At 39.1% G+C, this 20003-nt stretch overlaps 2 protein-coding genes across 2 annotated transcripts; both read left to right on the forward strand.

Moving 5' to 3' along the window:
• The first annotated feature begins 4173 nt into the window (after nucleotides 1-4173).
• On the forward strand, nucleotides 4174-5001 carry LOC118908023 (olfactory receptor 1013-like). Its single transcript, XM_036877088.2, has one exon. It carries the CDS (start codon nucleotides 4174-4176, stop codon nucleotides 4999-5001), a length of 828 nt encoding a protein of 275 aa, XP_036732983.2.
• A 6516-nt stretch (nucleotides 5002-11517) lies between these two features.
• On the forward strand, nucleotides 11518-12495 carry LOC118908022 (olfactory receptor 9G4-like). Its single transcript, XM_036877087.2, has one exon. The coding sequence runs from the start codon at nucleotides 11557-11559 to the stop codon at nucleotides 12493-12495; it is 939 nt and encodes a 312-aa protein (XP_036732982.2). The 5' UTR covers nucleotides 11518-11556.
• Nucleotides 12496-20003: the final 7508 nt, after the last annotated feature.

A 20003-nucleotide genomic window follows, 5' to 3' on the forward strand; every position in this document is an offset into this window, starting at 1 on the left:
TAAAAATATCATTAATTATACTTAACATATTTATGAAAATCTGGAGAAAATACTTTTAATTCTTTCTTTTTCTGTTAATTAGGTGATATATTAATCCATACCTCTTCCTAAAGAGGGTAAAACAACATTGAAATACATACAAGGAAAAATGATGAAAGACTTTGCAGGGACCAAGGGCCAACTGCCCCTAACGGGCCACTTTGGATTAAAGAAACTGGAGAAATAGCAGGTGCTGGATGGAAGGACACTCTGACCCTCCTCTGTTGCCCCTGTGAAACCAGGAAATAAACCTTCCATGTGAAGTTTCCCTCCCTACTCAAGGAGGGTAGTAGACATCCTTATCACCATTGATGGGCATTTCATAGCCAAGAAGGTGGCATAAACAAATCTTGTTGCTTTTTCAGTAATTTTCTATCCCAGCCCAAACACTGTTGAGAATTCCTCACTAACTTCAACTCCCAAACATAAGGCTTTTTTTCCCCATCAATTCCACACAGATGTATTGTCTCTTTGCCTTAAATGTTTAAAAACTGCCACCCTTGAACATTTCTTTGTGTCTCAGTTTCATTACTGGGTTTCTATGTGCTCACAACTATACTTTGTTTATTTCTTCTGTTAATCTGTCACATGCCAATTTGATTCTTAGACCAACTGGAAGCACATTGAAGGGAACAGGAAAATTCTTCTTCAAACCTCCTGCAACCTTCCACTTCATAGTCAGCTCTCTTCAAATTCGACTTTCTTCTTATGAGAAAGCAACCTCCCCCTTCTACCTTTATTGCTAGCCTTTTAAAAAAATAGCAGTTTCAGTTTCACAGCAAAACTGAGTGGGACATATAGAAGATACCCTCTTTTGACAGTTTTTTCCCTTTTATTTGTCTGCAAGATATATTGTACTGTGATACCTTGCATGCAGTTACATTCCCCATAGTTAAATTGTCTTTCCTGAAGTGTCAAAAATCTAGAACAACAAATTTAAAAGCACCAAACCAATAAACAGTGTGTTAGAGAAACTTACTTACTGTGCATGTAAGAATAGTTACCAATTTGGAACTTTAAAATTTAAAACTTATCAGAAGCTCAGGAGCATGAAGAAGCTCAGGGTGGTCTACAAAATGAAATGAACAAGTTGTTTAATCTTTCCAATGATTGGTTACTAAAATGGGGGTTTCCAGAAAGCAGGAGACTGGTTGAAAATGATTATCTCATACCATTTCTAGGAAGATGACTTAAGTGTCTTTTATAACTACCAGCAGGTTTTACAACAAATAACCTAAATTAAATTTTACATGTGTTCATAAAATAAGCTAGATTTAGTTTTGCTTATGTGGTTTAAATAGTTTTATCTTCTCAGGGATTCTCAAGTCCCATCTTCATTTTGTGTTTAATTTTAACAGAAAGGAAATGTTTTGTCAGGAGGTTTCTGAGCATCCCTCAACTCTAAAAAGATATGCAATCAGCTGTAAGTCTATGAAAGAATGGCATGAAAATGTAGCTTAAAAAACCCCCTTTTGTGTTTACATATATAAAAATACTATTCATTATATTATGCATTATATTTCACTCATTCTCTTTACAAAGAAAGATGCTTGGGAGTAGTGATTTCAAAGTTAGTATCAAAAATAACAATTTTTTGGCCCACAATTTTGGTTGGTCTGCTTGACTTTTGGACACTATTAATAGTATATTTGGGCTGCTAGAAAGTTTTGATGACATTTTGGGTGTGCACAGAACATCTGAAAGGACTAGGCACTCGGTGGGTTGTATCCTTGCCTCCGTTTTATGCTTTGCCTTGTTTTTCCTTCTCATGTTTTTCTTAATTTATGCTATTTCCCTGTCTTATGCCTCACACTGAACACCTTTAATCTTTTTTCCTTAATTTTTGAAAGCATTGATATGCATATTTATGTATGTGTCCATTCACACTTATGTTTATTTTATATTTTAATAATAATGGTGGAAGAAAGAGAGAGATTAGGGAAGAAATGTCTCTTGTCCTTTCATTCCCAAATGCAATTTTGCAAACAAATCCAGGAATTTCCCAGGCTGTGTAAATCACATATTAAAGAAGGGGACATTTCTGCATGAGAACACATGAAGCTCTAGGGAGTCATAGCATAAGAGCAACTAGGAAGTCCTTGGAAGGTAATGTAAGTATATCTGCAGGAGAGATTACAGAGGTAAAGAAATCATGAAATCAAAGAAAATGAAATACATAGTTTTAACTTCTCATTTTCAAAGTACTCCATTACCTATGAGAACTCTTAGTCTTCTTGAAGAAAGGGAGGTGAGACAATAGAGCTTTGGAATTTATAACTCTATTTAAACTTGGCAGCAGCCAGCTAAGGTCGGAGCCCAGGTCTCCTCTTCTTGGTCTTATGCTGCTTCCAGGAATACACTTTGTTAAAAATGACCTTAGCACAGACAGCCTTGGAAATCTAAGGGAATTGAAAAAAGTCGTATATTTGAATCCTCTTCTGCTTATTTCGAAGAATTTCTACTTTGACAATAACTTTAACATGCATATTTGTTTTAAAAATTAAAGATTGTGAGTACATACCATCAAATAGACACAACTCCAGGAAAACAATTCCTTATGTTTCTAGCTCAGTTTTAGGTCTATGGCTCAGCATATAGACCAAGATTAAGATTTTTTCCCTCTAAGTAAAAAAATTTTAAAGTCTTAGATCTACTAGTAGAAGTTTCACATCTTCTGCAATGCAGAACCATGGCAATTAGAGTCTCTCTTATTTTTTTTGGATTAGGGGCCTTCTGGGTTGTAATACCAACAAACTGGAATGGTGCTTCTCCCATGCAGGCAAAAGCCCAGTCTCCTGCTTTTACCTCTAAAGGAAAAAAGATTCATAGAGGTCATGTTCCACAAATTCCTATATTGGGTTTCCATGGCTGCTGTAAGATATTTTCACACATTTGGCGGCTTAACACAATAAAAATATATTCTCTCCTAATTTTTGGAGTCCAAAGTCCAACCTCAATATAACTGGACCCAAATCAAAGTGTTGGCAGAGCCATACTTAGTCCAGAGGCTCCATTTTCTGCTTCTGGTTCTTGTGGCTGGAGTTTCTTGAGGTGTCATTGCTCCAGTATCTGCTTCTGTGGCCCTATTTTCTCCTCTCTGTGTCTGTAATCAAATATCCCTCTGCCTCCCTCATAAAGATCCTAGTGATTGTATTTGGGGGCAACCAGATAAACTTCTATCCCAAGTTCCTAATTTAATAACCCTTACCTTATATAAGGTAACATGTACAGTCTCCAGAAATTAGAGTCTTGATATCTTTATGGGCCATATTCAGTCTACTTTATTTTGTTTATCCAGTTTAGTTTTTTTTTTAACCCTTAATTGCATGGGAAATTCATCATACATTACAAGCACAATTATTCATTGATGAATATTTCCACTTGCCTTTTGGGAGCATTGGAGGGTCAAACATGTGGCTATTGTCTCAAATTAACGTTATTTAATAAGTAAACCTATCTTTTATTCAATTTACAGATTTTCTATCATGAAAATTTATGTTTTTGGCTTTGTGGATAAAAATTCGAATGAAATATAATTATTGCCTTCTAAGAAATTACTGTACAATGCATTTCCAAGGATATTCCAAAAAATATCTAGATTGATAAAGGTATGCTTCTTCATGTAATTATCAGGAAAAAAAGGAAAAGGATTCAAAGACCAAAAGAGAATCAAAGCATTTTTCAAACTCCCTCTTTCATGTCTTCTGCATGATACCCATTTATCCTAAGTACAAACAATAAAGAAGATACACAGATCAACCTCTTTCAAAAAGGAGAAAGGATTTGATTAAAAATTTATAGTGTTCTTATTTAAAAAATATCCTTACTTACACATATAATAAAATAGTCACAATGAAAGCAGAGATACCAATAAAACATGTGAGGTGACACACACTGGTATATGTATAATAACCGATCAGTCAACCAGCATAGAACTAATTTTTCAGTTATCCATGAGAATGAAACCAATTCATCAGCATAAACACGTCTCACAGGGAACAATGCATGTGCCTCAGCTGGGTTTTTCACTGGGCTAAAATGGCAAATGGTAAGGAGAGGCTGACATACTGATATCTTAAATCATGACATGTTTATTAATCTTTTCACAGAAAGGGACTAGAGAAACCCAAATCGATGGATGAGAAAAATTTCACCAAATTGAAGGAGTTTGTACTTTTAGGGTTCACAGCTGTCTTGCAGCTACAGAAAGTGCTCTTTGTCATCGTCTTCATCATCTATGTCATCAGTGTCTTAGGGAATGTGACCCTGATTTCTCTGTTCTGTGTTGATTCTTGGCTCCACATACCCATGTATTTCTTTCTCAGAAGTCTGTCATTACTGAATCTCTCATATTCTTCTGTCTATTCCCCCCAAATCCTAGTGACCTGCATCTCTGATAACGAAAGCATTTCCTTTGCTGGCTGCCTTGCTCAGTTCCTCTTCGCTGCAGGACTGGCCTATAGTGAGTGTGACCTGTTGGCCGCCATGGCTTATGACCGCTATGTGGCCATCTCCAGCCCCCTGCTCTACTCCCGTGGGAACAGTGTCATTGATGATTTCTTCTGTGATCTGCCCCCACTTGTGAAGTTGGCCTGTGATGTGAAGGAGAGCCTCCAGGCTGTGCTCTATTTCATACTTGCCTCCAACGTCATTGCTCCCTCTGTGCTCATCGTCGCCTCCTACCTCTTCATCATCGCTGCCATCCTGAGGATCTGCTCTGCTCAAGGCCGCCTGAAGGCCTTCTCCACCTGTGCCTCTCACCTGATGGCTGTCACCTTGTACTATGGCTCCATCCTGTACATTTACTCCCGGCCAAATACCAGCTACGCCCTGGAAAGGGATAAGGTGGTGTCGGTGTTCTATACTGTGGTGGTACCCATGTTGAATCCCTTGATCTATAGCTTAGGAAATAAAGATGTTAAAGATGCCGTGAGGAAAATGGTAGGTAGATTGTTTTCTTAAATGAAAACACCTAATAAACATGGTTGGGAGTTTCTGCTTTTGTTTTTCATTATCTCCATGTCATTAGTCTTAGCCTCAGTGCTTGGAAATAAACAACAAACAAATGAAATATCATTGCATATGTGCAAAAACCTGCCTGCATTTTTCTTTTTCAGTCAGCTCTAATGTACTTGAATGAGTTTTTTGAATAAATGATACTTGGCCGTTTGGAATAATTGCCACACTTTTGTTAGCTTTGAAATTGTGTGTATGAATGTGTTGGGACACTGAGAAGGTTGAAAGAGATCAGCTTTTTAAAAAAAATTCAACTTCATAGTTTATAAGTTGCCTGTACATAAATGTTTTAATCCACAAATGGGAAATACAGTCATTGTCAGATTTAGTAGATGATTTGACTTGCCTCAAATCATGTGGTTCAAAGATGAGAAACCAGGAATGCAAGCCCAGCACTTCTGACCCCAAGGTTCTTACCCCGTTTGTAGGCAAGAAAGTGATTCAGGAGATCCCAAGTAAAATGTCTATTGTAAGAAGCCCTTAGATGTTTCTAGTTAGAGTTTCTAAAATAGGAATTGAATTTGGTCATTCTTTTACAATAGACCCTAAACTTTCTGTGGTTCTCAGTGTTACCTGTAAAACACTGTTAAAGTAATTGCCTTTAGGTTATTCTTTTAATGTGCTTTTTATTACAAGCCTTTCAGGAAACGGGTGCCTGGTGAATATGCCAAGAATTGTAAAATACTTTAATGTATTTCATCTCTGAAACTATGACTACTTCTTTTATGAAATCGGCTATGGATCGATAAATATGCCCCAACCACAAATTACTAATGTCCAACAAGAAATAAGTACATTTTATTTATTTATTTATTTTTCTTTTCTTTTTTTTTTTTTGTAGATAATTATTTTTTATTGAAGGGTAGTTGACACACAGTATTACATTACATTAATTTCAGGTGTACAACATAGTGATTCAACATTTATATACATGACAATTCTAGGTACCAGCTATCACCATACCAAGCTGTTACAATATCTTGACTATATTCCTTATGCTATACATTACATCCCGGTTACTTATTTATTTTACCATTGGAAGTGTGTACTTTTTTTTTTTTTTTTTGTGAGGGCATCTCTCATATTTGTTGATCAAATGGTTGTTAACAACAATAAAATTCTGTATAGGGGAGTCAATGCTCAATAAAGTACATTTTAAACCAGAGAGAGTGAATGACTTGCTGATAAAGACAAATCAATGAACCCAGGGTTCACTGAGACAATGACACATCTATACATGTCAAATAAATTTTTCTTTTCTTATTTTCATTTTTTGCCCACCGTGATATAAAGATTTCCTTGGCAATAGAAACAAGAAAGAACATATATCTTTACTTACAGTCTCTGTGAGCTTTTAATAAAGGACTGTTTTCCCCAACAACTAAGGAATCAAGGACAAAGCACAGCAGCTATAGGAGGCAGAAATGGGGAAGAAGATAGAAATGGACAAACAAGTGAGAGAGAGACAGAGTTCAAAGAGCTTTACATTCAAGAGAATATTCAGAGTGAAAAATCTCAGTGAAGCTATGATTGATAACAACTAAGGTTTTATGAATGTTTGATAACAACTAAGATTTTATGAATGTTTGTATGTCTGCTTGTGTAGTTCTATGTATGAACAAGAGAAAAGTAGGAGAGCATTTCATTATGATGCATAACACTTCTCATTTAGTCTTCTTACCTATAAAACATGAGGTTGTACCAACATAAAAAGCCCTACTGTTGATAATCAAGTAGACACATTTGCTAGGGCTGCCATAACAAAATATCAGACTGGGTGGCTGAACAACACACCTTTATTTTTCTCATAGTTCTGGAGACTAAAAGGCCAAGATTAAGGTGCCATCAGGGTTGATTTATTCTGAGACCTCTTTCCTTTGCCTACAGATGGCCATCCTCTTCTTGCTTTCTCCGCACATGGCATCTCCTCTGTGCACAAACTTAGCTGGCATCTCCTTGTGGGCCCAGATTTCCATTTCTTCCAAGGCAGAATGGATTAGGGCTGCCCTTAATCATCATCTCATTTTAACTTAATCACTCCTATAAAAGCCCTATCTTCAAAGATTGTCACATTCTGAGTACTGTGAATTTGACTTCAACATGCAAATTATGGGTGGGTTCAGTTCAAACCATAATACCAAGGATTGATAGGAGTTTCCTGATGAATGAGACAAGGAAGAGTAGCCTGGGCAGAGAAAGGAGCATATGGCAAGGATACACTCTATGGACACATGATGACATTCTGAAAAGTGTATTTAATACCTATTGGAAAGTTTTCTATTATCTGACATAATGATTGTATTATGACATAGATACATTAACACAGTGTAGTCTTAATAACATACTCCTCGTGTCATCATATCCTAATTAATATATGATCCCCATACTCCAACAACTCTAATTGGTTCTTTGGAGACTGAGATCCATATTTCTGGGCTGCTCTGTGGAGGCAGTCCCAAAGCTGTCTTGAAGAAATACATAGCAGGTCCTACAAGCATGAAAAAACATCAGAAGAGAAGAAAAGAGTGTCAATTCCAATATTTCCTGATCAAGGGTGAGCAACCAGAATCAGGGGCATGTAAGAGGGCTTCTCTGTGACCTCAACTGCTGTTAGAATGAGAATGTGGAGTCTGGCTGGGCTCCCACAGGATCACTGTTATGCCAAACACACACTTCCAAAGAGGGATCCTAGTCATGATACATGTGACCTCCTAGAATTTGAAACTCAGTCTGGTAGTAATGAGGGGGCATCATATGTTCACTTACACAGCGGAGAAATCAAGAGGCCAAAACATTGTGACCTGGACATGCTTTCTGACTCTAGTGGCTGTGGTCCTCCCTGCTGTCCAAACTGTACGTGTGTGATGTTTTCACTTATTTCTACTCATTTTCAGGTGCTAGAGGAACAGATTCTCCCACAGAATTTTCAGTGAATTCTTAATTCACTGGAGGAGCTGGGGCAGAACGACCACACAGGAACATGCACCTTAGAAACCCCCCTCCATGAGAGGCTTCAGAACGATTGGCTCTGCCTTTTTCTGGGTCTTTTATCCTCACATTCATTTTATTGCAATTTATTCCAAATTCAAGATGGATTTGAGACATTAGTTATGATTCTATCTCTTTTATTTACTCTTCCTTCTTAGAGACACAGCACACTGAGCCAGAAAAGTTCTTTTGAGTGTAGATGTATCCTGAATAGTTTATGCTAGGTTAGAGGTAGACAATACTTTGGGTAAAGCCATTTCAAGATATAATTATTTGTCTATTCTAGAAATATTTATTAAGTGCTAATTAGTTGCTAAGAAGTATTCTGTATGCTGGGATACAGCAGTAAACAAGAGAGAGAAATCTTGCTTACCCATGTTGTTGCATTCCGGTGTGGAAAAATGGACACTTGACACAATAAAGAAAACCTAGAAGATGACATTAAGACTTGGGGAAAATAGAGCAGGGTCTGAGCAGAGTAAGAAGGATGGGTATTGTTGGTGGGAAGAGGGCATGGAATTTAAAGTGAAGTGATGAGAATGGGCCATAGTCAGAACTTAAAGTTAGTTAAAGGAGATGACGGTGCAAACCTTGCAAATGTCTGGGGCATAGTGTTTCAGGCCGAGGAATAGATAGTTCAAAATTAATGCAAGGAAAGGCTGGTGTTTTTGAGAAGCAGTGTGAGTGTCAGTAAGCCTGGAGCAGAATGAAGGAGGGTGAGTCTTAGGACATAAGGATGTGTAGATAATGGATGTTGTGCTTATGAAGGACCACTGGGCCATTGTATGGAATGTGATTTTAATTTAGAATAAATTGGCAGTGTATTTAGCTACATGAGTGTTATGAGATGTTTATTTTTTAAAGTGTTATACCAACTGATATACTGAAAATAGGTTATAGAGGTCCAGTGTGTAGACCAGTCAGAATGATACTGCAATAATCTTGGCAATGATGGTGGTGTCTTGGACTGGGTGACAGCAACGGGAGCAGTAAGAAGCGCTCTGATTCGGGATATGTTCTCCAAGTAGGGACATCAGGATTTCTCAGAAGCATGAAGAGGAAGGATGAGAGCAATAGAGCAGGCTGATTTGTAACATGTGGCTTGAGGAACAGAAAGCATACATTATATTACCTGATAGGAGAAATGAGCAGAGAGATCAGTTTTGTGAGTGAAGGTTAGGAGTTAAACTTTAAACATGTCATGTTTGGAGTATTTATTCCTCAACTCATAATTATAGAATGTTAGCACTAAAAATCCATTTCAGCATCTTTTTGTGGTAGAAGTTTTAACCTCAGAATCATAACTGCAAGATCTATGGCTGGATTTCTGGGAATTTGTCAACCCTCTAAAATTGTTGTGTTCATATGTATGTGCAGTTTTAGAAATTGGGGAAATAAATTATTGCTTTCATCAGGTCTTCAAAGATGTGCATGATTCAAAAATGTAAGAGCCATGAATTATTCCTTTATAAAGAAATTAAGGAAAGAACATAAGCTCGCATGCTTGATTTATAGTCAAACAAGTACGTGTATGCAAATCTTAGCATAGAAAGAATGCTGCTATCTTTGGTAAAATCCATGTCTCATTTCAACTAAGATTATGATAATGTCCTGTGTCTACCCCATACAAAAATTATATATACATTCATATGGATTGTTCATTTGTTCTACACATTGTATTGTTGCAGGTAAGTTATCTGTTCTTACGAGAAATTCTATAAAATAGTTCAACATATTGAAAATATAGAAGGTGGGTACTAGAAATACATCAACCAAATTTTTCATGTAGGTGAGCTTATTTTCCATCTGTGCTCTTAAAATCACACAGGTGATATCTCAGTTAAAATTACACAAGTGATTAGTGTCAGGCTCTGTCTATTACTGGACTGATCAATGAATTTTGTACATCTAAGCCTGCCACTCTTTTGTCCAATTGCATGTGAGTAGATAAAAAATATTAAGCAGTAGGATTTTACAAACATTCTGAAGGATGACATCATTCTGGCTTAAGTTATTGAGGAATCAATCAGATGAGCAATTTAGTTTGGTGGAAATCCTAAATAGATGAAGAGCAGTGGTGAGAGAGAGGGTTATAAGCATAAATTCAAGCCAGCTTAGGGAACATTGGATGTAAACATTGGGTGTGCTTTGTGTGCGAATGAGGAGAGCTCCGTTATCTACTGATAGAGAAATGGCATGATCTTTAGGACCCCGAGCTGCATTTACCATAGTCATCATTAAGTTATGGCCTCTCTGAACATCATTAGCTACATGTGAAGGACTCAGACACCCATACCTTGCTTCCTAGCAAACAGAAGCACTAGATCTCCAGGTAGATATCTCGGGTTTGCATCCTACCTGCATTATTGACTCTGGCTTAGCTCAAAGATAAATGCTTTAAAATTTGCAATAAATCACAATTTCCTCTTGGTTTTAGCCTTCTCTCACTGCCCTTACAGTCAGGGGCATATCAACGGTGAACCTCCTGGTGCAGCAGCCCTGATTTCAAGCATTTACATTAAATGCCTCCTTTTAGCGTCTCTCTGGGAGCCTTGGCTTCAAGATATGAACTTTGAAGGAATTCTTGATGCCAAAGTTAAGTTCTTCTAATGCTCAACATCCACTATATCAAAAAATGCCTCAATTATGTTTATAAACTCCCATCAACTGGAGAAGTAGAAAACAATGCATTTTTAAAGTAGATATTTTTAAAGTTCTTTTCAATAGGTAAAGAAATTGAGGTTGTCAGAGGATTATAACATTGCTTAGCAAGATCAAGAGGGAAACAATTCAGCTATAAAGCACATCAATGGCTGAGTGGTGGAGACCATAGGCAGCTGATAAAGAAAATTCTGGATGAAATGCCAGCTCTGCTATTGGACCAGTTCTGTAATCTTGGAATTTTTTCATAAACTCTCTGAAGATTATCATAGTACCTACCTTGTGAAGCTGTGGAAAGTATTGAGTTAAGATTCAGACTTATAATGCTTATTAACTCATGAATAATATATATACATTTAATATATATTTTAGTATATATTTAATAAATGTATATTTCTATTTGTTCCAATAGAAGTAGGAAGAGTTTAGTGTATTGCTATTTGTATTATACTATTAGTGCAATGACTGACAAAAAAACTCTCAGTAATATATGAAGGATACCAAAATTTTTTGAGGGCTCACTGTATACCCAACATTAGGATGGTGTTTTCATGCATATCTTAACTCCACCAGAGAATCTCTCAGGGGGTGTCATCTTTCTAACCCAGTTGGTGAGAATTAGGGTCATACCCTGCATTAAGCAATTAATACATGAAATCCCTAATTTCAAAAACAGAGTCCAACTCCCAAGGTACAGACTGAATTTCCAAAATTCTAGATAGAAAGGAAAAAGCCCACAAGCCTCCTAGAAACTGCTGACACAATTGATACTTTTATTTCTTTCAATAGAAAAATCACTAACTGATTGTTGTTTTTCTCATTAATGTTAATCAGGCTCTCTCCTCTTCGGGTATGGAAGTGGGAAATCTCACTATCCTGACTGAATTCATCTTGGTGGGCTTCTCAGCAGATCCCCGGTGGCAACTGATTCTATTTGGAATATTTCTGATGCTCTACTTGATAACCTTGTTGGGGAACATGACCCTGGTTATCTTAATCCGTATTGATTTTCGCTTGCACACACCCATGTATTTTTTCATTGGCAATCTGTCTTTCTTGGATTTTTGGTATACTTCTGTGTATACTCCCAAAATCCTGGCCATTTGTGTCTCAGAAGATAAGCGCATCTCCTTGGCAGGATGTGGGGCCCAGTTTTTCTTTTCTTGTGTTGTAGCCTACACTGAGTGTTACCTCCTAGCTGCCATGGCGTATGACCGCCACGCGGCCATCTGTAACCCACTACTTTATTCAAGTGCTATGTCCAGTTCTCTCTGTACTGCACTCGTTGCTGGCTCCTACGTAGGAGGGTTCTTGAATGCCATAGCCCATACTGCCAACACTTTCCGCCTGAGTTTCTGTGGTAAAAATATCATTGACCACTTCTTATGTGATGTAGCACCACTGGTAAAAATGTCTTGTACAGATACCCACATGTACGAAAAAGTCCTCCTGGGCATGGTGGGCTTCACAGTTCTCTCCAGCATTCTTGCCATCCTGATTTCCTATGTGAACATCCTTTGTGCTATCCTGTGGATCCGCTCGGCCTCAGGAAGACGCAAGGCCTTCTCTACCTGTGCTTCTCACCTCATCTCTGTCATGCTCTTCTATGGAGCCTTGCTCTTCACGTACTCAAGGCCAAGTTCCAGTTACTCCCTAGGAAGAGACAAATTAGCTTCCCTATTCTATACTGTGGTCAACCCATTTCTCAACCCTCTCATCTATAGCCTGAGAAACAAAGATGTCAAAGAGGCCTTACGGAAAGCAACACGGACCATAAGGGCACAGAGATGAATGTGATCTTTTTGTGGAATGCTCTGATTGCATTTTGCAAATTATTGGCTTATACTCCTGTTTGTATACATTACAATATTTAAGTGAATACAACTTACACATAATTCAATGACACATTGAGGAAATCACAGTTCAATTTTTTATTATTATTTTGTGGTGATTATACTATTTTAAACCTATCATATTGGGTGATTTGATTTTCCACAAGATTGTGTTTTGCTCTTTTGCTCTACTAGATTTTCATAAAATGTTTCCTCTTTATTATTTGGGGAGGCCAGAAAAAAAAAAGAGGAAATCGATGGTTTTATGCACATCATTTGACCTTGAATGTTGCTGAGCTACTTTGGATTGTATAGGGAAAAGATCTGGAATGGTTCAGCTGCTGTAAATTTATTTGAATTTTACAAATATTTATATTTAGAAAGACATTCCCTCTATATTCCTTCATAATGCTATAATGTGTATATACAAAATACCTTTGTAAACCCTGTGCCATCGACATCAGTATATTAGACAAAATGTTTGTGTAGATTACACAAACCAATCAATACCTTTCAAATTCTTGGAGAATAATGTGTTCCCAGAATTGTGTATCACCTTGAAAGAATGATCTGTCCATAGAGAGTAAGCACTCTGCCATTGTCTCCCTCATTTCATGCCACCACATATTCCCATGCAGGAAAATATCAGCACCAAGGGGAACAAACTGAAACGAACATACCAACCAGCAAAACTCACTATGTTCTAGAGCCAATGAAGGTACTTCGTTTTTTATTTTTCTGGAAGATTGGAAGGATGAAGAAATGTAAAGCTCAATATTCAGTACATAGCAGATTTACTTGTTATTTTTTCCAAAACGGAATAAAGCAGCTTCACAAATTAAGGATTAATGGTTGCATTTTATAAAGGATTAGCTTGTGCCTCAGAAGTCAATTTTGTTATTAAAGATCATAGCTATTGTAATGACCACATTAAAATGCATTTAAATTAAAATTTTAAAACATATTCTTGTAGCCACATGGCCATTTGTATTAACTTTGACATTCTGATCTTCCTTTTCATCTGCATTCATTAAATAACACATCATACCCTCTCTCTTTTCATCACAATATTCTAATGTGCCTTATTCTTCCATTTACATAGAAGTTCTGTAAGGACTGGACAAGAAGGATTAGGCATGCAGTCTACATATGTCCAGAACCTATATTACATTTTCTTTTTATTCCCATAAAGACCATAAGGTACTGGGGAAAAACTGATTCAATCTTAGGGGAGAGATAATAAAGTAACATTTAATCCTGTGGATTCAGAGGTAATACATACTCTTCTATTTTTCCATTAAACTGCAATAGTCTTTTTTAAGAACTTAATTAATGTTAAATTAAATCTGTCTTTTATAGTATAAATTATAGTTCCATTGCTGTAGCCAAAGAAACAAAATCTTTTACATTGGATTTCTTTTAGTTACAAAAAAACAGGTGTTTTTAAATTTAGGTTTCCAAACTTTTCTTGCAGTAAGCCATTTTTCCTGCTCACTGATTGGAGAAATTTATGTCAATTTAGACTTCAGATTGTCTGGCCTGTGTCCATGTAAGACTTCCTGGGGGACAGTACTCAGGCTCTGCCTGGGCCATCGCCCCCACAGGAGATCTATAGGGCATTGTGATGTGACTGAGGGGGGACGCGGTGGTACTGGAGGCCATATGTAGAATTAATAATTCACTGGTCGTGCATGTATGTACACATCTTGGCACTGGTGGAGACAGGAGCTGAATGTTCTCTGATTTATGGCAACTCTGAGCATTTTCTGGGGACCCCTGCTGTGATAGATGGCTCTGTGTGTAAGGCAATCAGAGTGAAGAAAGCCCAAATCCCACTGGGGATAGGGGGTTTTTCCCCAAAGGAGTATACTGTGCACATTTCTCCCATCCCTGAATAATATTTTGGGGGTAGATATTCTACAGGACCTGTGGTTGCAGACCACTGCAGGTGAGTTCAGACTGAGTGTACCTGTGGTAAAGGCAGTTCTGAGGGGACATGCTAAGCACCCTCCTGTAGCTCTGCTTGTACTTTGGTGGGTGACAAATACTAAGCAGTATAAATTGCCTGGAGGACACAAGGAAACTGGAAAACTCTACAGGAGTTGGAGAAGGTGGAAATCATAAAGTCCACTCATAGTGCTTTTAATTCCCCAGTGTGGCCAGTAAAAAAACCAGATGGCTCCTGGCGTATGACTGTGGACTACAGGGAATTGAATAAAGTCACACCCCCTTTGCATGTTGCTTCCCCTCTATAGCAGCCTCAGTTATGAACTAGGGACGTATCATTATGTTGTGGATCTTAATGCTGTCCTTTCTATTGACATAGCAGAGGAAAGTCAGGAACAGATTTCCTTCACATGGGAAGGCTGGCAGTGGACATTTACTTTCCTGCTACTGGGATCCTCCACAGCCCCACCACTTGTCATGGACCTGTAACCCAGGACTTGGCCACATGGAAGAAACCACAAATGGTGTGGCTGTGTCACTACATTGATGATATTATGCTCACATCTGATTTTCTTGCAGATTTAGAAGGGGCAGTTCCTAGACTGCTGAAACATTTATAGGAGAAAGGATGGGCTGTGAACAGTAAAAGGACCTGGTTTGTCAGTAAAGTTCTTGGGGATTTTCTGCTTGGGTAAAACTAAAGTTATCTGAGAAGCAGTCATAGAAAGGATCCAGGCTTTCCCCACCCCCACCACTGCAGCAGTATCACAAGACATTTGCGTCTTTTGGGCTACTGGAGAGTGTTTATCCCACACTGGGCACAAATTCTGAAGCCCTTATACCAGTTGGTATGAAAGGGCATCAGGCATGACTGGAATGAAATCTGTGCAGCTGCTTTTACTGCTGCTGAACCAGCAGTCAAGGATGTATAGGACTTGAGTGTAATGGACTCATCAAGGCCCTGTGAGCTAGATGTTCATGTAACCAAAGATGATTATGGATGGGGCCATTGGCAGCAGCTTGAATGAGCACACCAACCTATTAGATTCTTGTCACAACTATGGAAATGAGCAGAGGTCTGTTATACCTTAATAGAGAAGCAACTGGCTGCTGTGTACCACGACTTGCTGGCTACAGAGGCCATTGCTGGAACAGCTCTGACCAAGGTAATAATCACCTATCCCATTGTGGGCTGGGTGTGAGACTGGAACCAAAGGCCACAGAGTGGTGTGGCACAGATGCTTACACTGGCCAAATGGGGTACGTATTTACAGCACCCTCTCTACTAGCCCCTTAAGTAGAGAACTCCAACCGTTATTGAGCCAGTGACATATACCAGTGGAAAACGGGAAGAACTTGCTTTTGAGCCATTCGTCGCTGAGAGTCCTTATCAGGAGGGAAAAGCCCTTATACCTGAAGATGCTTGGTATACAGACGGCTCCAGTCATGGGCAGCTTCCGAAGTGGAGGGCTGTGACATTCCATCCTAAGACCGAGACAATATGGATGGAGGACAGAGTGGGGAAGAGCAGTCCATGGGCTCAGTCACAGGCAGTATGGCTCGTGATCACCAGGAGCCTTCCCCCATAGTTGGGTGCACTGTCTATCAGGGCTTGACCCTGTGGCTACCAACATGGTACCATGCCAACTGGATGGTTGGTCACTGGCCCCTTTGGGGGCAAGAACTGTGACAAGACCTATGGGCTTCTGGTCAGACTAAGACTGTTACCGTATATTGTGTAATGCCATTTGCCTTTGGCATCCCCAGGAAATGATGGAGCAGACACATTGGCCCAGGTGCACTGGCTGGAAGGAAAGCCTGCTTCTGATGTAGCTCAATAGTTACATCAGCATTTGTTGCACACAAGACAAAAGACAATGTGGGCTGTAGCCCATCAGTGGGGCTTGCTGTTGACCTTTGAAGAAGTCAACAGAGACAGGAAGGAGTGCCCTGTGTGCTTTAAGAGGGTCATATACTGAGTCTCTCAGCAACATGGGGCAGTTGTATGGTGTCTGATACCACTTGTTAAGTGGCAGATAGACTATATTGGGCCTCTACCCATATCAGAAGGATATCCATATACCATGACTTGTGTGGACACAGCTACTGGCCTGTTGGTTGCTTTTTCTGCACGTCATGAAGATCAGCAAACCGCCAAGAGGGGCCTAGAGCATCTCTCTGCAGCCTATGGCCGGCTGCTGGTGATTGAGAGCAATCAAGGCACCCACTTTACTAGACATGTATTACAAGAATGGGTGCAGCCTTTAGGGATAAAGTGTTCATGTACCGTATAGCCCCACTGGGGAAACCACGATAGAGAGGTACAATGGGTTGTTGAGATCTGACCTGAAGTCTGACACCAGTAGTCGTTGGGGTTGGTCAGTCAGCTTATGGGTAGGGAGTTCAGGGCAATCATCGCACAGCAGCTGCAGCCAGGAGGCAGTCTAGGCCACAAGAACTGAAGAAGAAAAGAACCTTAAGGGCAATAAGATACATGTGTGATGACTGCTGTGGACTCCCTACCCATTCAGCTACTGGCCACCTGTGGAATGGGTGGATCATGAACTTAGTGTGCCTAGGACTTTGAACCTAGCTAGACCCTCTGGCTTGAGGATTATCATGATATTATTTCTGTTGTTATTGTATGTTATTTGTCTGGTTACAGTGCTCCAGTTTTCTCACACAGGGGACACAGTGGAAAATGGGGAGTGAGTATATTGTGAGGCATTATTTGTGGAAGGGTGGGCTGTGGGTAAAATGGCAATATTTCCAGAATCTCTCACACGGCCTTAGTCCATCTCCACATCCATAGGTGATTACAAGGGAGATTCTGAGCGAGGGCACACCTGCACTGCTGAGGTTTGGTGGGGTCTTCTTTGCAGCCGGGTCATGAGAAACAGGTGAGCAGAAGCAGACAACTGCTTGAAAGCAATAAATGGGTTTCTTCCACTTCATTTCTCCCTTTGAATGATTTTGTCTTCAAAGGTTATTTGCTCCAAGGTGGGAACATATTTTCCCTCCAGAGCTACACCTCTGCAATCTCATCTACCATCATTCCAACAAATTCTCTGTACTGTACAGACAGATCTGACAAGCTGGGGACAGTCCCTCCACCCTTCACTCCATTTCCCGTCTCTGTGCCTCTACACTTAGAGTTTCTTTTCCTTTCCTAGAATGGCCTCCCTCCCACATGATAACTATCCAGGCATCTTCAGGTGCATGTACATGTGTCTCCCTCCTGTGTTAACCCTCTCAGAGCAGACACAGCGCTTCCCTCATGGCCCCTAACAAGCTCTCCCTGCTGGTCTACCTCCCACCAGCAAGTACATAGGGAATCCTATCATAAACTACTACATTGTTTATGAAGTTATGGTTTCTCCCAATAAATCATACCCTTCTTGAGGTCCGTCCCATGCCTTAGTTATCTCTCTTGTCCAAGGTGCCTGGAAGAATATCTAGAACATAGTAAATGTTAGATCAGTGTGCAGGTTGGAGGACAGATGATGAGCTCTGAGGGATCTGATTTTGAATCTTGTCCCCACAGGTCTCACAATTTAAGACCTTGAACAATACAAGTCTCAGCTCATTTGTAAATCATTTATATGATTCAGTTCATCTGTAAAATGGGTATAATAATCCCATTCACAAGATTATTGCAAAGGTTAAATTGGAATGACTCTTTAAGGCACTCAGAGAGTTTGCACACACTAAGTGCTCAATAAATATTATCACAATAAAGGAGAAGCTTGAAGAATTGCTTTTAGGGACATTAGCCAATATATCTTTCTTATTTAAAAATTGGGAAATGTGCTAAAAATGATTAAAGGGAGATGGAATATATTTGTGACAAAATCTACCTTCATAGATGCTAAAGTCAAGAGGAATGTACAATTTAAAGAATTATAATCAAAGTAAAATAGATACACAAGGATTGTGTCTCTCTGAAGTACACTTGGTGTAGGGGAAGGACAATGAATTTCACAATCAGAATGCTTTGAGTTTAATTCCTGACTGCAACTGCATCTGACTTTACCGTGAGCAAATTAATTATGTGCTCTGGGTTTGTTTTCTTTTCTATAATTAGAACTGCAGTATATATCCCACAGAGCTGTTTGACAATTAAATAAAATTTCTTGGAAAGTTGTTTTGTAAGAAGTACTTTTTCAAAATATAGTAATTGTTTTCATTACTTTTGAAGTCCACCTCTTTTACATTGAACAAAATTCCCTAAATAAAGTTAGCACAATTTTTGGTTAATTGCCTTTTTAGACACTTTCAAAGCTCTGAACCCCTGTGGTGCCCAAGTCATCAAATACCCTGGGGAGCCTGAGCTGGTATAAGTTGTCTGGATCCAAGGGGTGGCCCTTTGCTTCGAGGGACTGTGAGTTTCAGGTCAGTGTCATCCTGGGAGAGGTGAGTAATGTTTCTTCTCATCATCAGGGTTGGTTTTAAGACAAAGAAACACAAGACTCTGCCAGAAGATGATTTGGGTGCTACTTAGAAGCATTTATGTGGCCCTTTGTACAAGGTACTTATCTGGTAACACCGCCTGAATTTCTCAGGATTATTCCACTGGTTTTAGTGATGGTGTTATAACCAAAATGAGAGGCCCCATGGAGCCCACAAGTAATTGTTAATTTAATACCCAAAACAGAAGGAGGTGGTATAATGCTTAAGCACAGGTTCACTCGAGTGTGATAGTAGTACATTCAAATTATATAACCAGTAGTTACTTGTTAAAACTCAGTTTGGTCAAAATTATTGCTTTGAATCTTTAAAAATACCTATGATGGATGTTGTGGGAATGTATAACATGATGCCTGTAAACTACTAAGCACAGTGTTTGACTCAGAATAAAGTATTTAAAAATTTCAGGCATTTAAAAAAATAATCAAATTTTGGCATAATTATGAAAATCAGAATAATCAGACCAGAAGACAGTGAATTCAAGATTGAGGTCAGGATTTTTCAACTTTTTCTGACATGAAGCCCCTTGTAGTACTGCCAGGCAACCACATCTGAGGAGGTCTCTCCCTGCACACCAGGAGAATCCTCATCCAGGATGGGGGAAGGCTCTTGACTCAGATTGGGAAAAAATTTGTGATCAGGTCAAAATGTGCCACCCAGAAAGGAATTCATTAAACCAAGAGAAGAAGGAAATGTCAGCAGCTGTGCATGCAGTGGAAAAGAAGGAGGAACAGAGGGAGAAAAGGGAAGATCATTGAACTCCTAGCAACACTGGGCAAATCCTTTGCCAACTCATATAGCCAGCGACACCTGCCATCCAGTGTCTGCTTAAAATGCAGGGTGTGGGCATTCCACCCCTTCCACCCCAGAATTTGGGGGAGTCTGTGCATTGGATGAATGAGTTTCTGTCCATATCCCTACTGATCTGAAATAAAATGGGGAGAGAGAAAAGGACTGTGTTAAGACTAGAAAGCTGAATTTAATAACACAGTCACCGAGACATTTACCACCTAAGGAGGAGGTTGGAGAGTTCTTGTCTTTATTATGAAAAAG

Source organism: Manis pentadactyla, chromosome 9 (assembly GCF_030020395.1).
Source record: "Manis pentadactyla isolate mManPen7 chromosome 9, mManPen7.hap1, whole genome shotgun sequence".
NCBI classification, from domain to species: domain Eukaryota; kingdom Metazoa; phylum Chordata; class Mammalia; order Pholidota; family Manidae; genus Manis; species Manis pentadactyla.